The sequence below is a fragment of the Streptopelia decaocto genome (assembly GCF_964273445.1).
Source record: "Streptopelia decaocto genome assembly, chromosome: Z".
In the NCBI taxonomy this organism is placed as follows: Eukaryota; Metazoa; Chordata; class Aves; order Columbiformes; family Columbidae; genus Streptopelia; species Streptopelia decaocto.
In genome coordinates this window covers 70,909,389-70,932,535 of record NC_138657.1, presented here as the reverse complement: position 1 = coordinate 70,932,535, position 23,147 = coordinate 70,909,389, and the positions used below count along the sequence as shown (strand labels likewise).

The 23,147-nt window shown below is 41.2% G+C and overlaps 1 protein-coding gene across 1 annotated transcript in view; it reads right to left on the bottom strand.

Moving 5' to 3' along the window:
- CCBE1 (collagen and calcium binding EGF domains 1) overlaps positions 1 to 20,943 on the bottom strand; it is a 106,822-nt gene extending 85,879 nt beyond the window's left edge. Inside the window, exons 1-2 of the mRNA XM_082075745.1 lie at positions 20,822 to 20,943; positions 20,609 to 20,689 (exon numbers count right to left, since the gene is read on the bottom strand). Coding sequence (XP_081931871.1) covers positions 20,609 to 20,689; positions 20,822 to 20,922 — 182 coding nt within the window. The 5' untranslated portion in view covers positions 20,923 to 20,943. The remainder of the gene's footprint in view (positions 1 to 20,608; positions 20,690 to 20,821) is intronic.
- Positions 20,944 to 23,147: the final 2,204 nt, after the last annotated feature.

Sequence of the window (23,147 nt, the reverse complement as noted above, 5' to 3'; positions counted from 1 at the left end):
AGACGTTTATGTGGACCAGTAATGATGAAAAGCCCATTAAAAACCCCTTTGATCATCCTTTCTAAGCAGAGTTTAAAATCATGCTATACCAACATTTCCAACAATATCTGACGTATTTTTGATTTTCTTTCTCTTGATGAACTGCATGAATCATTTGGATTTGTTCAGCTGTTTATGCTTCACAAGCATGTTAATCATATAAGTGATAAATGCGATCACTTGGGAATGTTGCATTTTCAATTGACTCTCAATAACTCTTGCAATTACAAACATTAGGTCATGGTCTCAGCGTCTCTCTTTAAGGAGGCAATATATCCCGGAACACCATTTTCCTTGTGTGGTCTGAGCTCTAAAACACCACTGGCAAAATGTCAGTGAAAACGCAAGCAATTTAGGTTTTTATCCCACAGCAAATATCACTTTGTTCCTCAAAGCAGATCCCTGTGAGGGCTTTGCGGGCACTTAACGTAACCTCCTACCCACATCTTCCCCACCCAGTGAGTTTCAAAAACAGATGATGGGAGATGCCGACAGTAACAGGAGCTGGCTAATACCGGGCACGGATTTGCTTTAGACTTGTTGCTTGAGAAATAAAAAATAGTATCCTCAATGAGACACATCCAGTCCCCCCTGAGCAACCTCACTGCCACCCCATGGTGCCTTCTAGTGGGAAACGTGCAGGATATGGGGACAATGGGGTCTCTGCACACCCAGACCAGAGGCTGTATGTAAGGAACCTCAGACTACAAGTTACTGTGTTCCAAGTGTTCTTCTTACAGGATTTACAGCTCCTCCAGCTTCCCCAGAATATGAAACACCAGTTGTGTCCTCAAGGTCCCTGTGATGTTTCCTTTATTTTGCTAGTGCCACATGCCAGAGATTAAAAATACCAGCCTAGTTTGGGGGAAAAAAATCACAATCCAAGAAAAGAACAAATGCCACGTGAGCGCCTAAAAAACTTTTACATGGTAAGATGGTAAAAACTAATCTAGTTTGGAGGAAAAAAAGGTATTTTTTGTACCAGTTAGCAACACAGTGGTCTCTTTTCCCCAGATTCCGCATTGCTTGGGGTGTGATTTAAGACAACGTACCTAGCTTCTGTTTAGAGCACAGAGTTTCCTGTGCTGATTTCATTCTGCAGCATGCATTGAGATCACACTCAAGACAAGTGGAAGAGAGATCCCAAAACCTACTAAAATTACGGCTCTTTCCTCACTTTGTCTATTCTTAAAAATTACAGCAAGCTTACAGCTGTCACGGCTTAAAATACTGTTTTACATTTACCCCTAACCCAGGTATAAATTACAGCTTTTGGGGACTGTCTGATTCTACAAAGTGCCTCCCAGCCCTGACTTCATATTTGGATTTTCGTTTCAGTTGATAGATACAAGACACCAGATATTGCCTGATAAAACCTCACTTCTGATACCTCTCAAGAGATTAGAGATAATTTATGTTCTTCCAATCTTTCCCATAATATTTGGTCAATTTAGACTTTTCCAAGAAAGCAAATGTTTCTTGAGGTCTCCACCCATTTTCGCTAAATTGTACCCCCTATGGAGATCCTTGCCAAAATAACAGCATGAGATACAGCTTTTGGCTTTAGGACTGGAACTATATTTTCAAATCCTGAATTAGACACAGCAACTGCTCTTAGCCTGTGACAACTAAGAAAAGAAAGCAAAAAGATTTGGCTTATTTCTAGCTTTCTTTGGTAGGTAAACACATACGCATATTCCTCTCTACTGGGAAACAAAGTAATAATTAAAAAAAAAAAAAAAAGGTAAAATTGATAAATTGGAGGATCAGATAGGATAAAGTTGTGGAAAGTGTTTCCAGCCACCAGATCCATCTTGAAAAGTTGGCCTGGCTCCTTGGTGTCACTGGGGGTGTCAGCTGCTGCTGGCTTATGACCCCATGACTTCCAGGGGCAGCAGTCCTGGTAAAACTCAGGGAATTTAGGCATGGGATTTGATCTAGTTCAAAAGTGCAGTTGGGAACACATTGACCCAAAGCAAGTAACTTCATAATGACAGCTGATTTTACCTCCTGGCCTTGTACTTTTTGGTTTGTTAAATCCTAACAATTCCATCAGGATCTGGAAGACATAATTGGTATTGTTTACCTGTGTTTTTTTCCATTCTGTTTGTTATAGATATAAAGTTGCAGAACCACCATGATGTGGCACATGCCTAAGCCAAGTACCCATGCAACCACATTACTCTAAAATTATCTTTCAGTACTGCTGAGCCATGCTTGTAATTACTCACCAACTCATGTGGTGACAATTTCTGAAGAGCTGCTTTTGACCATATCTAGCACGAAACATGTCAGCAATGCTGAAATATCTGGCAAGCGTGGGCTCTTTCCATCAAATGATCAGAATGCCTTTGGAGATGGTCTGCTGCTGTAACTCATGATTGAGCTGTCCTTCACTCATGTCCCAAGGACTTCAAAAATAATAAAAAAGACAGAATCTGCTCCGAACACTCTGGTATTTGTGGTAATGACCCTTAAATACAAAAGGTCAGTGGAAAACAGCTCTAAATACTGGGTTGCAAGTTAAATGGGCAGCTGGGACAGGTTTGCCTTGATTTCATCCTGTAAATCCTCATTCCATAGTAAGATCCTACTCATAGTAAAAATGATCTAGACTAAGCAATTTCTACACACAGCAGAAAGTACAGCCACAGCCTCTCTCTTTCTGGCCATTGAGTCACTTCAAACCTGCTGCAAGTAATTTTTTCAAAGACCCTACTGTTCTTCTTGGCTGAGAAATACACAGAGAAGTTCCATGAAGCAGAGAGCTCATTCTAATAATGCTAATTATCCTGTTTTCATATCCCTGTTTACAGTAGTATAGAAAGGATGTATTTTTTCTTCATGTGCCATTAAGCAAACCCAGGGTCTGACCTTGCAGCCTCTGTAACACAGTCATGTCTGTTGAGGAGATAATATCACTCGAGTCGCTGCTGTATCAGCTTTCTGTTGGCATTGGTTCAGTTCTTCTTATAGGCAACAGTCTCCCTTTTCTAAATCCTCAGGTCATTTGAAGCTTTTATTAGTGTAACTGCTGCTTTATCAGTTTTTCCAACTTTAAGGGTCACTGGAGAGTCAACCTCCAGGTCAAGTCTTTGCCCTATTACTATTCAGTATCAAGCATCTGTGAAAGTCACCTAAACAAGACAACCAACCTCTTCACTCTTCTAATGAAAGAAAGCAATGCCAAACTATCCCAGACTGTATACCAGCAGACACTGGATTGCATTTGAGCAGGCAGCACACATATAAAAATTTCTCTTTTTACATGTGTCTCAAGACATCTAATCCCAAAACTGCCACTTGGAACAACTTCGTGAAGAGCAGAAGTTCTGTTCTTTGAACAACACTAAAACTGTATCCCTAGAGATACTACGTGATTGATGCTCAGGGCTGTGGATCAGGTACTGAGAAAAGTATACTCAAATATTTCTTTCCACTTTCAAAAAACAACTACAATAAAATACTGTTAACTAACTGAAATTTTGATTTTTCAATAATTCATGCAGATTCATGACACTGAGGCTCTAACTCAATTTCAGCTTTTAAATCATTCTGTTCAAAAGACTTATAATGATTTAGGTCCATGAAAGAGACTGTGGCACTTAAAAAAGACCACATTATCCTGCTAGGATTCAGAAGGAAAGTCAATATTCAGGGCTAGACAAAGCATGCCTTGCTCTAAGTGCGTATTAGTAAGCTCCTTAAGAAGACCTTCAATTTAAACACAATTCCGTTTTATAGCAAATATTTTCTATATTTCCTTGTTTTGTTTGTTTCCAGGGATATTTGTTCCGTGTTAACAATGACAAGGGAGGCGTTCATAAAGAGACAACACCATCACAGGATGTTGAGCACAGCCATGGAAGTCATTCAGACAAGAGATAAGATTTCCCACGTTCCCTGCTTTCAATAACAAAGCTAAAAGCCCAGCCAAAATACCAGAGAGGAAGGAGCATCCAATACTAAGGTATCTAGCCATGGCTTGTGAGACCGAGGATTTCCAGTTTGCAGAAGCTGGCAGTGGTAAAACCACAGGTACTAGTGCAAGTGCAAGGCGTAGAGCTGGTGTCCCTAAGAGCTCACTCATGCTGACCCCAAAAACCTCCAGCCTGGAATAAGCACGACCACAGCACGGGGATTGCTGGTTTGTTAGACGTGAGGGTGGCACTAGTGCTTCTCACATGAGCTGGGAATATACTGGCTCAGCTTAGCCAACTAGACAGGTGGTTACATGACACAAGCAAGGAAGAAAATGACTGTGCATGCAGCTTTGGAAGCTTGTGAAAGCATCTGAGCTATGCGGCAGAGGGAAGACAACTTCTCCAGGTCAGGTGCTTGCATGTAGATGCCTATAAGGCCCCATCGCCATGTCCAGACTTCCCTGTACAAACCAGTGCCAAATCCAAAAGCTGTGTTTTCACATGAATATGACACTACACCTGGAGTCTTAAAGCTTTGTACTTGGGACTCATCATCCTTCAAATAGCTATACAACTTTCAAACTAGGACTGAATTGTATCTTTCCAAAAGGGACGTGGCTTCTTTCCATATCTCAGCTACTTTCCCCTTCTGATCACATGGGCTGCCCGTGTCCCCGAAAGCTTTGACGCCTCCTCATTTTTGTGTCCTGATCCTTGCAATTTAACAATCGGAACTGCACAGGCTATTCCAGCTGAGGTCTCACCAATGGTTTGCACAGTAGTCTTAACATTTTCTCACCACTGCTGAAAATACTTCACTGCCTACACTGCAGCACCATGCTCACCTTTCTCGTTTCCAGTTCCTGGCTGTCTCTTAACCAGACATTTTCTCCCTTGCCTTTGCCAGATGATGAGTCTCTCATTTCCAGCATCATTTCCTGATAGAGACAATTGACCCAATAATCTCACTGGGACAGATACATTTATTTTACCTACAACAAGCTGCCTGTCTAAATGGTACATGGAACAGTGAAGGGTTTAGGTAATCCCTGTTGGGGACCAATTCCTGCCAAGTTTTGACCACTATTTGTTTTCTCTCATTCCCAAACATCTAAGTACCAGAGGTGACGATCTGCCATGCAAGACTGTTAGAAAAGCACAAACATTCCAGTGATTGCATATATATTCCTCTAGGAAAACACTAGAGAAAGTCTGACCAGAGTGACATTTCTAAAGCAGACAGAAAATGCAATTTTCTCCCCTGAGGTGCACACCCCTTGGCTCCTCTCAAACCACTGAACAAGGGGCATTTCAGAGTTCTCATAGTTCTGGATGCCCCAGGCAAAAGCCTGCCTCTGTTTCTCTCTGAATTATAGCAAATAGTCCAGAGTTTTCAAAGACATTGTTTATCCCTCATTTATTCAAGTTAATGAGCTTTTTCCTCTTCGCCACCATGCTTCGGCACATTTTCAGGGATGCTCATCCTGAATCTCTGAGTTTCCAACTCCACATGCCTTAGCATGGAAATGACCCGGGATTAATTTTCCATTTGAAATCTGTTCATCTTTACTTATGTGATCCGATCCATTTCTTTAATTTCCTCTCAGACTCGCCCCACAATACCGTGTCACACAGCACGTTTCAAAGGACTGTGTGGAGGGCAGAGTAACCTGCACCACGCTGGCGTGGGCTTCTCCCTTCAGGGCATATCCAATTCCTGCTTTAGCAGACTTGTATGTTCTCCCCAGTCTCCTGATAAGGCTGAAGGGTTTTTCGCCTCTGTGCTTACATGCAGCACTGGTTAATTAAATTAAAATATTTGAAAGAAAATAGAAATTAAAAAAAATTCAGGCAACTTTGCTGCTGTTTGTACAGAAATGTGTAAGAGTTGAAGTCACACATCTAGGAATGAAAAATACAGCTCTATAATCAAAACCACTGCTGAGACACTTGGATAATTAACAGAGTAAAGGAGAGAGTGTGTTCTGCCCTGGCATTTGGAAGCAGCACACATAACCTTAAAATCAAGTGGTTTTTTCTGCTCTTTGCAATTCAGGAATGCTAATAAATGCAAGAGAATTCAAAGAACTGGGATGGTGATGTGAGGGTAAGGGAATACAGAGGATCACCCTAGTCAGCTTTGAAAGATATGGAACACAGACTCGATCATGTTCTAAAATGAGATTTGTAATCTGATGTTTTGGTTTTTTTAATTTTGTTGTTGTTGTGGGGTGTTTGCTTGTTTGTTTCACATTGGTAACTTACAAAGTGCTACCATACACAGGAATTATCTTCACTAATCTTATATTCCATATACCTTCTGCTTGAGCACAGGTCCTCAGATGATACACAGGTATCTAACTCTTATCACTGATGGAGTAACACATCTAAATTGTTTGATAATTCATACCTTAGAGCATCAGAGGGCTGAAAATAAACTTATGCTGATCATATAAGACAGGGCTATAAATACAAAGGCCTGCTTAGAGTCTCTAGTGAAGACACACCACTTCATTTAAGATTATCAACCTTTTTTTTAATTCCATATATTTTATTTATTTACTTACAAGTAACGCAGAACTGCTGACTATCAAAACACATTATGCAAGAAACAAGCTGGAATTGTTTTTTCAGGATGTTGTTTTTTTCTTTTTTTTTTTTTTTTTGGGGGGGGAAGGTGGGTGCGGTTTGTGGGGTTTTTTGTTTGGTGTTTGTTTGGTGTTTTAGCTCTTGTATTACCTGTAATCAAAAACAACTCTATAAATCCATGGTGAAGCAGATAAGTGCTAAAAACCCAGAACTTATTTGCTCATATGCAACAACTGCTGAGTTAGATGATTCCTTGTAAAATAAAATCAAATTACTTCAGCCTGAAGGGAACTGGGAGACATTTCACAAATCTCATTTTCACCATAACTTAAAGCAGCTTAAATTTAGAGAAGCTCAACGAAAGCTAATGGAGCTACATCAAATTCGCACTGATGCTGCAAACCAGGTTTTAACTCTAGATCACTTTTTTGTTCAAAGCCACTAGGAAACAAACACAAGGTATTCTTGCTGTCTTAGATGAGATGGTAATTTATGTAGCATTTTTATATGCATATGCTGTCATATCTCAACCTAAATTTCTTCCAAGAGAATTCATACTCTGCCATTACAGACAGCTCAGACATTGCCAGAACCTCCCTTACTTCAACAGTTGAGATGTTAAGTTTAGAAATAATTTCTCTTTGTTATGATTTTTAGCTACATGCTGTAAAACGAAAAATTAAGGGCTCTATGGCTAATCCTCCATCTAAACATTGACCTCATGAATGGAATGACTGGCCATCCAACTTTAGACTGTGAACTACCTCAGAGCATTTAACAGAAAAGTACACCATGGAAAATTTTAAGAAGGAAATAAAAAAAAAATATTTGCAAACACAAGCAATGAAGGCTTCCTATAAACAACGCAAACAAAAAGCAGTAGCTGTCTGTGCCTCACAAATTCTTTGAAAGAGTGCATTGAGTCTGAGTAAAACAGGCAAATAAGCTGCCGTGATCTATGTTTTATTATTTTTACAGCTCCTAGTAAATAATAAAATCTTGCATTTACTTGTAAAACTCATGCTTCAGTAGGAAGGGGTGCCAAAAAAAAAAAACCTTCTCTACGAGAGACTAACAGTAACACTTCATAAAGATATCACGGAAGGCTTCAGGGAGTCTTCCAAATCACAGAATCATAGAATGTCTTCATGCTATGGCGTAAAATATGGAAACGTATCTTCAAAGTCAAACAATGTCATTTTGTCTCTAGTAATAAGGAAGAGCTTAAAATTATTTAAAGTCTGCAGTTCAGCCATTCTTAAAAACTATTCAAACAGAAGCTAGCATCTACTTCGGTATTTATCAAGAAGCTGCTCCTTCAAAGAAGCCTTCCACATAAACAGACTATTTTCATGCTATATAAATGGGCTTAGGAACGACAGCATTCCTAAATAAATAAATAAATAAATAAAAATTTAAAAAAGTAGTTTTTCATTCAATTATTGATATCCAGCTGCAGAACACCCACACACCCATTTGACAGCTTGAATTCCAGACCCCAAATCTGTTTCTCTCTGCCATTATCACTGGGCAGCCTGGGATGATGTGAGGGTTCATGGTCCAGGTCTTCCCCACAGCAGCCCCACTTAGTACACAGGGCAACTCAGGGATGGAAAGACCACGTCTGAAACTCATATTTTTAAGCATTTCCTGCAAGAATCAATTGCGTGACTCCAGAGCAAGACACAAAGACTTTTCCAGTTCTTTGATGGTGCTCTGCAGCTTTTTTCCATATGCATCCCACTGTAGCAGGCAGGATACTAAATATTTTGAAACAGCTAATCTGCTTGCAACTGAAACTGGATTTCAGTAATAAACACTTTCTGTAATTTTTCATCCTCTGGGCCAAGAAGCTTCCAAGAAGCACAGTCAAGATGGCATTTAATAAAAGGATTGCTGTATTTGTTTGGTTCTTTCTTCCAAAAGAGAAGCCCTACAGACCAAAGCACCAAATTGGACAATATGGAATACAGCCAGGGTCTTCAGTCCTAAGATACAATTAAGAGGAGTCTGAACGCAGAGATTTTCTCCTCTAGTTCCATCCTGAAGATATATTTGTCCTGCATTAAATCTTTGTCATATCCTTAAAGAAAATTTATTGGAACAATTTTCTTTTAATTGGAACAACTTATAACTGTAATGGCTGTAAGGTCAATGGAAATGTTTGAAGTCTCTTTTTTCTGGTACTTAAAAATATCCAGCAGTCCATATTGCAAACAAGGATGTGTAAATAAATACATGCTAGCCACTCTTGCTCCCAACTACTTGTTTTCTGCTGTTCTTTTCACTCTGCCATGGCTATTTGCACTGGAAGTTTTCCAGTGATGTACCATTAACTTACTCCCACTGTGGAAATACTCTAGATATTTTTGCAACATAAGAAAACATAACGAAAATCCAATTTGTCTCTCAGCGGATACGAAAATATATATTTCAAAAAAGGAGCATTTTTTCTTCTTATCTCAAACAGTAGCATTTTGTTGAACTGGAATGACAGCAAATCACCATAAATAAAGTCCAGCAAATTGTTTGAAGATCGAATTTATGGTGACCTTCTTTGCTGTAACAGGAACACTACATCTTCAGTGTAAGCTATCAAGTTATTTTTTATGTAGGACATAAATTAGGAATTTTCCTCTGGTTTACAGTGGGAGAAGTAGCTAATACTGCCATCCCATAGTAAACCTCAGTGGGTAACTGAAGGCAAATTTGGCATGGTAGTGCCCCTTGAGGAGCACAGAAATTTAGCCCAGGATCTAGAACTCAATTCCTGGCAAGTCCATCCTATGGTTAACCACCAGTGCTTCCCAGCATTGCTGTGCTCGCACTGGTGTAAATCTGGAGGGGCACCATCACAGACCCTTCCAGACATGCTCCATAAAACTGCAACTCAAATATGGGTCAGTGCGAGGACAACAAACAGCACAAACAAGACTCTGGCCACAAACTCAGCTTGGAAAGTCAAACAGATCTCTCGCTTACGTGGTAAGATGCATTCAATCTGCTTTAACAACTTCTTGCTTTCTTTTCTTTTCATGGAATGCTAAGAAGAATTATGAAGAAGAATTCTCAAACTGATACACTTTGGTATAGGTCCAGGGAAGTCAGTAGAGGTATGGAAATGCAACCTTCTGCAAAACTTTTAATATATCACCTTGTCATTTAAGGTAGTGCCCCTGCAGGGGACCAAAAGAGCCATTCTTTAACACAGGTGAGCTTCTAAGGATAATCAAGAAGGGACCAGCCCTGCAAAGACATTCGTGCATGCCAAGTAGTTTTTCTTGAACTGCTGTGCCACAAAGAAAAAAATCTGCAGGAAAAGGACATAATTTAATATCAGATACAAGGACAAGGTTTGAATGCACTCTTAATCTACTTCAAACCCACAGGAGATGCCAGGAGCACAGATCTGTCCTTATATAAAAACTTCTGTGGGTAAAGTTCTTCACTGAGGTCATATCACAAAGGAATTTTCATTTCTCTCTAAGAAGTTTTAAAATTAAGAGGAAATAGGACATGTTAACTTGGCCTCAAGAAAACCTCTGGGTTTTGTCTGGAGAAATAGATGTTTGGAACCAAAGGGTGAAAGTGGACAGGGAAACACGCTGAGAAGTAGTATTTTTAATATCTTGTGTTTTGCTATCAAACAAGCTCTAAAGCAAGCAGAACAAGGTAGGTAAAAAATTATCCTACGTTCTCCATTTTTAATCATGTTCTATTTTGTGTTTCTTCATTTTAAAATCAGAAGAGCTTGAAATTAAAATTTTTTCCATGAAAATTAAAAATATAAAGGATTGACCCATTTTCTATAGGCTTCTCATCTCTCAATTTTGAAATTCAAAGCAGTTTCACCAACTGCTCTCTGCATATGCATTTGTAGCCTCCAGGGAGTAGAAAGGGCAGTGGAGTAGACATATACTTTTTTCAGGAAACAAACAAACAAACAAACCAAAGCAAAAAAACCTAATAAGCTTTTAAAATCCAAGTAAACATCGAAGCAGCCTTTCTACATCTAAGCAAATATACTATTTCCCATATAAGCAGCATATTGTGTTATTGATTGAGAAGCCAACATCTGAGGCACCACAAGAGTCACAGTCTGGGACAAGACTTGGCCATGGACTGCCTGGGCTGTTGTGCAGACCAACAGCCCAACCACAGTTGGGTTCATCACGCTGCTGATTTCCAAGCAGCGGGCAGAGGTCAGCTCAGACTGCCAGCATGCCCGTCTGGCCCTGCTCCTTGCTCTCGCTTCTGGAAGCCCCAGTTAATAGCACACATCCCCAGGAGGATCAAGCATTTACCAAACAGTAGCTCAAGTGACCCCCTGGTCCCTCAAGTCTTTCTCTCACTTTCTGCTTCTCAACCACTAAGACCTACCAAAGACCCTCAACTCCATTTTCACCCAGTTTTCTCTTCCCACAAACGCTATTATAAAGATTAAATAATTTTCCCTTTGGCTATTTTTGTTTGAATTATAACTCATTTTAACTCTCAAAGGCAATAATCACTAAACTAAAGGGTTTTGTCAGAATTCCAGAGAGCAAAGTTTAGGAAACGACACCACTTTATTGGTGCAGCTCTGATAATAAACTCTATAATGAAAATTGAGTACGATAATAACATCTTGTTGAACAGGCAAGATGTCAGATTTACAACATGTATTAAATGTGTTGAATGTTATCATGGAGATATTAACATTCCACTGAGACATCAGAGCTCTGGGCAGGAAATTATTTACAGTGAAGTACCGCATCCAATAAAAGTTATTTGCTCTCTCTCATGTAAAGAACTCTGAGAAAGCTTTTTTGTGTGTTTTTACAAATTTCTAAATTGTCGGTGTTCTCCCATTACTTGTAAAATGTTATGATAATACTTCATGTATTTCTTCATCCATGTTGCCTCATCCAGCTCCTTGGACTTAACGCGTCCTGTTACAGAGAATTAGGTGGTCAGCCTTCTGCCTTGAGGGAAGGTAATGAGACTGTGAAGCCGACATGAACACTGCTGTTTTACATTGGAATCTATGCACCACTAATTTCTCTATAGAAAGACTATTGTTTGTCATAGACTTAGTAGCCCAGATGGACATTGTACTGTATTTTTTTCCAAATTCTCTCTCTAGTGTAACTTGCCTTTGACTTATAATAAGCCTATTCATTCTCCAAGAACAATCTCCTTAAAAAGTCAGATTATAGCTTTGATTTTGCCTCTCCTGCCCACTGAAAGCATTGTGTATGGGTTTCTTCAGCGCCCAGCGCATTTGAAAAGGGTTTGATGTGCATTTAGTACTGAATGGCTGCTAATATTAATACAGTGAATACAGTCACTGTATATTTCACCTTATTTAAATTCCGGCACAGACCATCAATTAAAATGGATGTGGTTAGAACATAAGTTTAACAAATAACACAGGAGTACATGCTTTTAATAGCTGGATGTACCCTAAATGCTTTACAGTCTCGTACTCCATTTTTTGAACCAGGATCAACAATGAAATCAACATGATGGAAAACACTCTTCAAGACAGAAGGATTTTCCAAACACAGCTAAGATCTGAGATTAGTGTCTGCAGCTGAAATTAGTTTTCTGCTTTGACTGCTAAACAGAGCTACCCTCAAGGAGATTCAAGTGAATGGCTTTCTCTTCCTGGGCCAAGAAACCGAGTCAGCACTGTATGGATTCTGATCTCCATTGTTTCTGCTTACAATTGGAACAACATAGAAGAAATGACAAAGTAGAACAGTAGAGTGACATTTGCTACTGTTAGTTTACAAAAGAAGCCACCACTAGCTTGAAAACTGAAACCGAGCAAACAGAAAATGGACAATAGAAAAAATTCTGAACAGATTTTGGGGAAAGGTTTGGGTTTGTTTGTTTGTTTTTTAACTGTAAATAAAATGTTAAATCTGCTTATTTGGATGGTAGGCACAGGTCTTAGCCTCCTAATAAATGTAAGTGTCAAAGAAAGGAGCCTTGGAGTGATCCAAATGGATCTGTATCAGACATAAGCAACACAAACGAAGGTCTCAGAGCCGATCTTCTCCCTGTCACTGACTTGGCACAAAGCAAACCCACTGTCATCCCCAGCAGCTCCAACTGAAGCGACACTGATATTGAACACCCAGCAATGACTCACACACTGAAATAAAAGAAATCTCAAGAGGTAGAAACAAAAGATGAAACTCAAGGTTGTGAAAATTCAGCACAATCTCAACAAAAACCCCAAAACACACACACTGCAAATGAGCAGCGTTGCACAAGCATGAGCACAATCTGAAATGTGATATATCCCAGGTGAAGTTTCTCTGCACATTGATAAATCAGCAGTACAGGCCACACCAGGTATCTTGCACATACCTGCTTCATGTGACCTTGTTGCACACATGCAGTCACTGCTCTCCCAAACATTAAATGACATAAAAATAGGCAGGAACAGCAGAAGCCTCAGAAAACATGTCACCTGTGTGCGCTTTATACTGGGCAGCGGCTTTCACAGCAGAATATGGGCAATCTCATTTTACCTGGGATGTCTAGCAAGCTTGATCTATTTTTCTAAGCATAGCTTAAATATTTCAGGTTCAACTACTTCCTGGTAATTCTGTGTTATGACGATGACTGAAGGCAATGTGAACTGAGCAAAGACTGGACGGGTAATTTAAATATCTGCCTGTAAAGTGTTCCTTCTGTCCCCATATGGACCTGTAGTTTACAGAGGGGGATTACAGAGAGATTTTCCAAGCTGAGGAAGGAGAGAAGGGGAGAGGCTGTCAAGGGAAGATGCAGCAGCTCCAAGTCTATCTGGGAGAACGGGCAATCTCCCACGGGGTGTGTGCATGTGTGGTTTTGTTTGGTTTTGGCTGATGTTTTGTTTTCCTGGGTTCTACTTAAATAGAAGCCTGGAGGCATTTAAATTATACTTTGTTGGGGAGTGTTTGCCTCCCTTCTCTCACACACGTATCTGTCACACAAAAGCACCAGCAAGACGGAATTTTGTCTTTTTGTGTCTTTATTCATTTGTTTCCTACCTGCTCCAAGCCCTTGCTTTTTTTTCCCTTTCTCTTCCTTGCTGCTCCATATCTTTACCCTTCCATTCCTCCCTTTTCTGCCTTGCCTATTTTGAACACAATCAGTATAGAACAACCCAGCTCAACAGGTCTCCATCACAATGGGAGCAGTAATACAAGTATTAATAATGTCCTGCTGTTCACAAGAGAGACTGCAATCACTTTTTTAAGGACAAAGCAGCCTGACCTTAGGGAGTATGTACAATACTTAGGATAATTACAAAAGTCATATTCCCTTTGGCGGCCTATTTTTATTACATACTTCGTATCAGCCACGGGAGGCCCTGGGGCTGCTATTTTGTTTGTCTGGAGTCTCTGTGCTAGACGACATGCCCAGGAAAGTCAGTTCATATTTAACCCTATATTCTGTAGATGAAAACCACAATGCAATGCACCTGGATTTCATTATTGATCAAACCACTAAACAGGGCGCTTATCGTAAAGCTCTTGGATTGCCAGGTTTAAAATTCTCTGGACTGCTTTGATGTGAACATCAAAATCTTCTGGACTACACAAAAAACCGTTTGTCAGACCTCATCCTTTAACTGCAGCATGTCCTACATCAGTGTACCGCTGACAGCAATTATGCAATGTTTGGAAAGATCATTAATTATATTGGTTCATTTTGGAGTGAACTGGTGGTATTGAGGAGACACCACAGAGTAGACCCGCAGCAGCACCACGTTTTGCTGCAGGAGGCTCTGCTCCATCCACATCTGCTGAAATCACAAGTGTCCTTATCCTCACCAAAATTCAGTGGGAATTCAGATCTGCAGCCTTAGGACATGAGACAGCAAAGAGACCCAGAAAGTCACGGCCACCCAAATGCTGTATGGAAACCTACAGACACGTGTGTGGCTTTGTTTTTACTCTTAACCAGCAGGTACTCACAACATATCACAGAAACCAAGACCAATCTGTTCCCTTGGCAATCACAGTGAAGGAAATCAAATCAAACTAAGGACTAACTGCGTTCAGATCCGTGATGCTTAAAAGTGCTACTTTAATGGCAGTAATGAGAAAAAAATTCTAGGAAAGCCAGGAGAATGTCTTAGCATCACTGTAACATATGCTGTTTTGTGGGAAAAAAAAGCAGCGTACTGAAACTAAATTTTATTCATTCATATGTAAGAAAGTTTACCTGTGATGGCAATTTCCAGGAAGATTTTTGCATATATATTTATATCTACATAAAACAGACAACAAAAACTTTTTAATTAGGAGAACACTTCTGTTTATTCTATCTCTTCATAGATACTATGTTTATGAATGCATTAGTAGAAATACTGCTAGCGACACTCAGAGAGCAGCACATCACGGAGTTGCTGAATACATAATTTTCATGATGATGGTTTGATTTGGCCTTAAAAGGCCAATACTACATGCATATCACAGGTGTCTTTGTGGGATGAATAAATTAATACATTCTGGCTCTCCTCATTTTCAGTCCCATCACCAAGAAATATCACTGCAGCTCTTTTCAGTTGCACTCACAATCTACGTGAGCACGTTTCAGATGCTGATGCTACCCTGAGTGATGCACGGACTTAGCAGCTCCTGGCATTTCGCCACTGAACTACATGAAAAAGAATTGCAAGTTTATTGAAACCTGAAGAAACTCTTTTGGCAGGCACGGAATTACAGCTGTTTTGTGTGTTTAGCTTTCTAAAACCAAAACAAAATTTGAAATCATATCCTCTCCTGAATTTTCAGCAAAATTCCACTATGGACTACATTTCCCTGTAAGATAAATGGAGATGAAGCAGTACTTTGCTTTAATCAGATAGATTTGTTGTTTTTACTGTTATATCAATTGGAGCCCTTTCAATTCTATTAAAATTAAAGTGGTCAGCAAAACTTCAGAGGAAACATGGCAGCAAAAATAATAAAAGAAACCTCTAAAAAGAAAAGTCTGAAGATAAGATGACAAAACGTCATCTTTGCTTACTCTAGCTGAAAGATTAAAAATTGTACGTAGCATTTTTTTTCCTATTGGAAAGCTCTGCAACGTGCTCATTGAGTATCTGGGAACCAGGAACTGCATGTGGTCCCCAAGGGCATATTAGTGAAGTGCTGCTCTCTGTGAAACAGCTACAATCCAACTTACTTGCAATTACTTTTATCTTTTAAGAATGTGCAAAATGATACAGTCTATAAAAATAGTAGGCTCCACCAGCAATATCAGCATTCAAGAGAGTAAAAAGAAATACGTTTTGAGGCATGCGATCTCTGGTTAGCATCAGAATTAAGCAGGGTCTAAGTATACACGCATTCTCTTCTGCAATACCTTTCAATTGTCTTTTTGTTATGAAGTTTAGAGCAATCGTTCACAGCAAAATGTAAAGCCTGAACAGTAGGAAGAGCCTCTGTAAAATACTTGTAGCTGCTAATTATCAGATGAAGAAGCTGACAACCCACATTGAAATGTGTTCATCCCATTTAAAAGACCTTTTTCTTGTGAAATACTACCAAAGAATGTTGCTGATTAAGTTCTAAGCCAAGATTTAAGCCTCACAACATGGGGCTTATTTTCAGATAAAACATGTAAAGATTCATCTCATCCCTACGAACATTTTGCCATCATTATCTAGGACTATTCTGCCAAGCACTCTTATTCTAAACCTCCTACTCCCTGCTGGTCCCACAGAAGGAGCAGGAGCCGACTGTATCACTACACGCACAGAATTAGCGTATAACACGTTCCTTGAGGAACCTCCCCACTTCATTTTCAGCAAAAATTTCAGGAAATGGAGAGTGCTCACCATGATGTCAGAGAAAGATGGATAATTTCTCTCACCAAGTCAATAGTCTATTTGTTTTAAAAAAAATCAGTTTCATCAACCAATCTAACCAATTTTATTTGTAAGTTGAGAGGGAATTAGACTAATAGTTTCAGCTGAATAAAAGAAAAAGAACCCTTATCTTTGGCCATGAAGGCAATGGCTAAAGTGTTCTTTCAGGTTATGCAGATCCAGGTTGAAGTTTTCACCTGCCTTATTCAAACATGCTGGTTTCCTTAATTTAGCCTCTTATTTTTATCAACATTTCTGAAAATGAGCAAAACCATTGCTTTCAAGTCAATTTGCAACAACATTTAAGTGTCTAATAGACAAAGAAATTTGTATAGTCAGGGGATAAAAATATTCTTATTTTCTCATCTCTTTCATGCTTGAATCTTTCTACAACCGGTCATAGGCAAACAAACAGCTTCCCACTAGCAAATGTTTCTGTTCAGCCTGTGTATTGTTTTTCTGAATGATTTTCACTACACTTTCTGAATTTTAACTTAATATTTAGCTTTCTGATATACACCAGTTAATAAAGTGATGAAGCTTTGCTGTTTTTTAAAGAAGCTACTAAAGGACTGCTACTAAGACAAACGAAATTAATTGTTACAAGTGATAACACTTGGAAACACTCAAGAAAACTGCAGCAACAGTCATGTAATTTAACATGCCAATAAATTGTTTAAATGTCTATCTGAGAGCAAAATGCGTTAACATCACATTCAAATAGCAGGAGAAGACAGTAATGTGATTGGGGCCTCATATTCTCATGCTGCCCAAGTTTCATCAGATTTGATGAATTTTGCATACAGTAGAAATTCAAAGTCTTACTGAACTCTTATGTTATCAAAAAATGCAGATCTGGTTCTCCGTACTTAAATGATGGGGCCATTAGTAGCAGGTACTTTGTGGAGTTGCACACAAGAGCTTAAATGAGATTTGCCCTGAAAATATATTGTACAAGTTCCCACTGCCTCTGTATTTTTATGAAAATAAATACACAGAACATCCAAAAAAATACAAATCAAACTAAGCCAAGGGCCAGACTGAACACATTCAAAAAGGAAAAATACATCTAATTATGTACAAGGTTGCTATGACCACAGGGAAAAATGCCAATATATTCTCGGTGCTTGGCCCCACATTTGGCTTGGCCCTCTATTTGGCTCATCTTTGTTCAGGGGTAAATCTGGTTTAAAAAAAAAGTTTCAATAAATATTTTTTCGTGATGAAAAGATGCTATTTTTATTGAAATGCTCTACAAACATGCTGATATTCATGAAAAATTCCAGGAGGAAGAATAAAACGATGAAATTGCTTTCAGTCAAGAGTTTATGCTTTGGAAAACTAATTTTGCTCAGGAATTTCGACATCTGACTTCAAATGTATTTCTTTTTTTAATTTAACTAATTGCACAAAAGATCATTACTAGGAGTGCATGTTGCCTTATGTCTGACGTGTTATGACATGAGATAAATTTTATGTCAGTTTGTTTAAGTTCTGCACAAAAGGTACTTTGACCTAGAAAACAAATTAGGTAAATTGGGTATGTACACTAATAGTAAAGAGAAGCTGACATTAACTATCCTTCTAAACTACCTCTGACAATGTATATAAATTACTATATTATTCATAACTATTGTCATTATGAAATGGAAAAGCTATATAGGAAGAGTTTTAAAGGTCAAATTTTATAAGAATAAATATTAGAACACAAAAATCAAGCTTCTCAGAAACTCGGACTTAAAGTTCTCCAAAGCCACAGCTGAGTTTCTGTCCAGCTGAAGTTTTTTAAATGTTTGCTGTGACTTCAGATGTGAAAACTGAATCCTAACATACCTCGGCCTCACACAAAACAAAACCCACCCTGAGGCACCCCAGGTTTAATAAAAATTTGCAAGTTTCCTGTCATCTTGTTAACAGCGTCAACCACTACATATTAAATAATCCTAAATTAAAACACAATCTGCTGACATTAATCCTATGTGCCTGCTGGAAGCACACACGGTGACCAGGAGCAATGGAGATGTTGCTCTTCCCCTGAGGTTCACCATCACAAGTGGGTGATGCTGCTGGTCCATGTCAGAGCGTGGGTCCCCTCAGAGGGGCAGGACCAGCAGCGCACCCGGCACAGGTATGTCCTGCGTGTGAGGCTGCTCTGCTGAGCCACATGCCTCTGTTCCAGAGATTCTGCCCTGTTCTTGTGTATATGGACAGCACGGAAGAGAGCTTGCAGAGCAGGAGGATGGAGCCCTCCTCACCCAACCCTAAAGGCTAGACTTTGAAGACACACATTTACATGGAAATTGATTTTTTCTTTTCTAAGAGCAAGGCAGTCCTAGCAATCATAGATATAGAAAATACTTGAAAAATGAACCAAAACAACCTGAGGTGCAATGCAGTGATTTGGATATGCTCATTCACAGTCGGTGCTGGTTCAGGATGGTGAATACCAGTCAGGATTGTGAAGGGGGAAGAGCTGGGGACAGGGGGAAGAGCTGGGGAGTGGAGAAGGGGGAGAGCTCAACACAACCAGAGCCTAAAGGTCAGAATACCACAGCAAGGATGAAAGAAAGTACAAGTGGGACTTGGCAGTTGGACAAAGTCCTGCTTTCTTTGCATGGTGGCCGAGAGCAGCCGGTGGAGCCTGTGAAGTCCCCATCCATTACACAAAGCACATCCTCATCCATTACACAAAGCAGACCCACTTTGCTCGGATGGATTTTGGGACTAGCAGTAGCGACAGCATAATGAGCAGAACAGTCATTTGTGTGCCTTTTTATGCAGCTCCTACTCCATCTCTCTCCTGCAGTAACTCCCCACTCTTTCAGCACAGCCTTGTTCACCTCAGTGTTCTGCTCCCAAACCAGTGAAATGCTACAGGTTCAGCAAAGTACACCCCTTCCCTTCAAAACTACACTCTGCCTCTCTCCAAAAACTGCTGCGTGCTGCTGCATGCTACAGACCTGCTTAAAAGTGGTCTCTGACTCATTTTCACAGGGAAAAGAGAAAGAGGACAAGGGAAGCAGTGAGGGATGGTCTCCAATGCCACACAACTCTTCCCAGGGGCTGTAAGGATGCTAACACTGCTGAGAACTGGGCAGTGGCCTGAGACCTTCCCAGGTGGCTGTGGCTGCCGGACAGCACAAATCAGCCCTGAGCGTTTGAGTGAGAGACAACACTGCTGTACCATGCATCTGCAGCCCTCTGGTATTTACGTGATACAGAAAATACTCTGCAAAGAAATGGAAGATCTCTGTAATACGTTTCACTAGCATCCAACGTGCTTTATCGTATTTTTGGTATACGTAAGTGGCTCCCTGCCATAGGCAGGCACACACACACAGGAAGAGCATAGTCACATCCACAAAGTAACCTCTCACAAGAGGCAGATTTCATAGGTGAAACATCTCATCTGTGGGGATGAGACTAATCAGAGAACATGACTAAGGGCATATGTGTGCGCTCATACTTTCTGTATATTTCTCTAAAAGCATATGTATTGTCAGCTGTTCTGGACATTTGTCATCATGAAAACAGCTTTAAAATTCTTCTGAAAGACAGGTGATGTTTCTCAAATACACAGGTGAAAAATGAAAACTCAGGGTTGGATTAATCTTACTTAGTTTGAGAGGCCTCTGCTGAAGTGTCCCCCCAGAGCTGGTTGCTGAAGAAGTTACTCATTCTGAGGGTATGATTCATCTACCTAAATGTAAACATCTTTCAGGTGGCCTGAATCCAGTTGATCTCATTGATCATTCTGCAACTGATGCTGATGTAGCACCAACGCACTCTCAGACATCCAGGTCAGAGGAAGCCTTTCTTATTGTATCAATGACTGACAGCCAGGGTATGACAACCAAAACCACACACACCCTCTCCAGCAATGCCTTTAGGGTGACATTTGCAGTCACTTACTAAAACCTTTCACTTGGGCAACAGCGGGACCTGCCAACGGCGATGCTGAATGTGAGAGGGACTCAACCGAGTTGTCTGCTCCCCAGTTCACGGGGAGTGAAAATGCCGGGGTAGGTCAGCGTGGAGCAGAGAGGAGGCAAATAAATGCCGCTGCTGAGGCCCCCACGCCTACCATCAACACGTGTGTGTCCCACGCACTCCCCCCCAGCGAGCCCCGATCCACGGCCACGCGTGTGCCGCCGGCTCCGCGCTCACCCCCTCCACCCTCCGCGGCTGCGGCGCTCACCTGAAGCAGGTGGTGAGCTCTCCCGTGGGCTTTAGGCAAGGGTACCGGGTGGTGGCGATTTTGTTCTCGGAGCAAACCTCCCTGCAAGGCGAGGAGTCGGATTATTAAAAAGAAAAAGGGGGAGAAAAAAGAAAAAGAAGGTGGTGGATGGAGTGGGCGAGAATGCACAGAAACAGGTCCACGGGGTTCCGCTCCGTGGCGGGGGACACTCACCTGTCGCCGTCCTGTGGCTCCTCCCGGTAGGTCCAGGCGTGCCCCAGCGCCAGGAGCAGCAGCAGCCGGAGCGGGGCCAGGCTGCCGGCCGGCTGCCCCATCGGGCCGCCTCTCCCCTGCGCGCCGCGCCGGCTCTGCCCGCCCCGGCCGGCGGCGGGGCTGCGCCGACCCGCCGCTCCTCCCGCCCCGGCGGAGGGCCGCCCCCCGCCGCCGCCAGATGTGCCCGCGGGGAGGGGCCGCGCCCGCCCAGATGTGCCGGCAGATGCAGCCCCGTGGCGGGACGGGGCGCTCGCCCAGATGTGACGGGGTCGCGGCAGATGTGCGGTAGGAGTGAGGGGACATCACCCCCTTCCCCCGGCCTCCCTCTGGACCCTGGCTGCAGGGAGCAAGGAGAAAGGTGCGGGGGGTGCCCACCCCAGGGTAAGCGGGGCAGGAAATGATGGACAGGTCCGAAAACGTGGGGGTGATAAGCAGCTCTCAGTGCACCATCACTGATGCTTTCCAGACTCGGCTTTATCTCAAATCTCTTTCCCAAAGGAACAGAGCAGTTCAAAGCATCTCTGCTGCGACGGTTGTTTATCCTTGTGTACGGCTGCCTCTTCCCTGCCATTCATAAAAAGGACATTAACAACAACAGACTTTGATAAAGTAGCACATCAGGTCTGGCCTGTTTTTATGGTTAAACGGCCTGGCACTAGGGAAACAAACCTGCAAAACAACGATGCCTTTGGCCAATGCATTGTCTTTGACCACCATGTCACTTTCTACAAGCATGAAAGGCTCCAGGGAAATAAGAGTGTGCAAATCAGCCTGACTAGTGCTTTCACCTGTAGCATAAATAACCTCATTTTACAGCCAGAAAAAATCAAGGATATGTTAGCAACTGATTGTACTCATACTTTCTTACAGACAGAAAAGTCAGTGATATGCAAGTAGCAAACTGTAACTCCTGTTAAACTAGCTCAGAAGTAATAAAGGGGTGTAAGAGGACTCAAGCAACTCCCTTTCTATTTTTTGCTCTGCCACAGGGAACAGTTGAACAAGTCACTTCAGTGCTCTGCCCCTCAGTTTCCCCTGTCTGTAACAGGAAGAACCTTGCAGTAAAATAAATGGCTAAATAATGCAGATCTCATGTATGAATCAGCTATGATTAAGCTGTTAATCCCTTTGGTACGTTGTCCAGTACCCAGAAGGAAGCTGATGATAGATGGACTCTTGGCAAACTTCGGGTTTGTCAGAAGTTTTCCCTGACTTACGCAGCATCCTCCGTCGCCATGGTCTGCTGTACATGTTGTGAACTGCCAGCTTCAAGGCATTTCTCTACTTTAGGTGCTGCTGCACATATTCTCTATTCCTGTGCTCAGTTGAGCAAGGGAGCTCTGCATGGCAGATTTTTTTTTGTTTGTTTCTGCAGTTGAGAGGATGTTTTAGATGTTTATTCATTGTAATTACTCCTTTTCCTTTATACAAATAACGAGTTAAGTAAAGACAGGACTGGCTGTTTTGAAGCCAGTGAAAGCCGGGTGTTTCTCACAGGGCTAAGCCCTCATCTCTCTCACACAGCCGCTCCTGATCTGGAGATAACAGGAACAAAAGCGAGACCTGGGTGCTTGGTCCCAAGCTCTCAGGAGACACCTGTCTCCACATCATGTTCTTTGCCCTCCCACCCCAAGTGGAAAGTATCCAGTGACAAGGTCTGGAATGAAGAGAGGTTTGCATTGCTGCAACCCCTGCAATGTCTGTCTATAGATAACAAAGGATTTAATTTACCACATTCCAGAAGTGGTCACAGTCCCTCCAAAAAGCTCAATTTTTGAAAGAAATTTAATCGTGCCTGAGCACAGAGTCGCAATCCTCTGGATGATTTCCAACCCGGACCCAAGTGTCATGACTTTGGAAGTACTCTCTCTGATTTTAAAAGGATCCTTACATAGGCCTGGCATAAGTATGCTCCCAAACATTTTTTTTCCAGAACTTTTGCCATTCAATGCAGATCTGATTCACTACCTAAATTGCTTAACTGAGCTCTCCATCTTTTCTTTAATTCCTGCCACCCACACAGCAGTGTATCAATGGACTGTACTATCTTTTTAATGAAAAATACTATAATAGCTTACATATGTTTTCATTTAACTCATGAAAACAGCCCTGTTAATTTAAACAAGGTAACCTACACGTGAGGCTAATCCTGTATTCAACTCTTTGCCAAGGCAGGCCCCAAAGTTGTAGATATGAAAGAAATTAACTGTGATCAATAGTAGATAGAATAGAGAGTTTAAACGGCACCATGCAACAACATTCATACTTTGCAGCTGGTAACCCTATT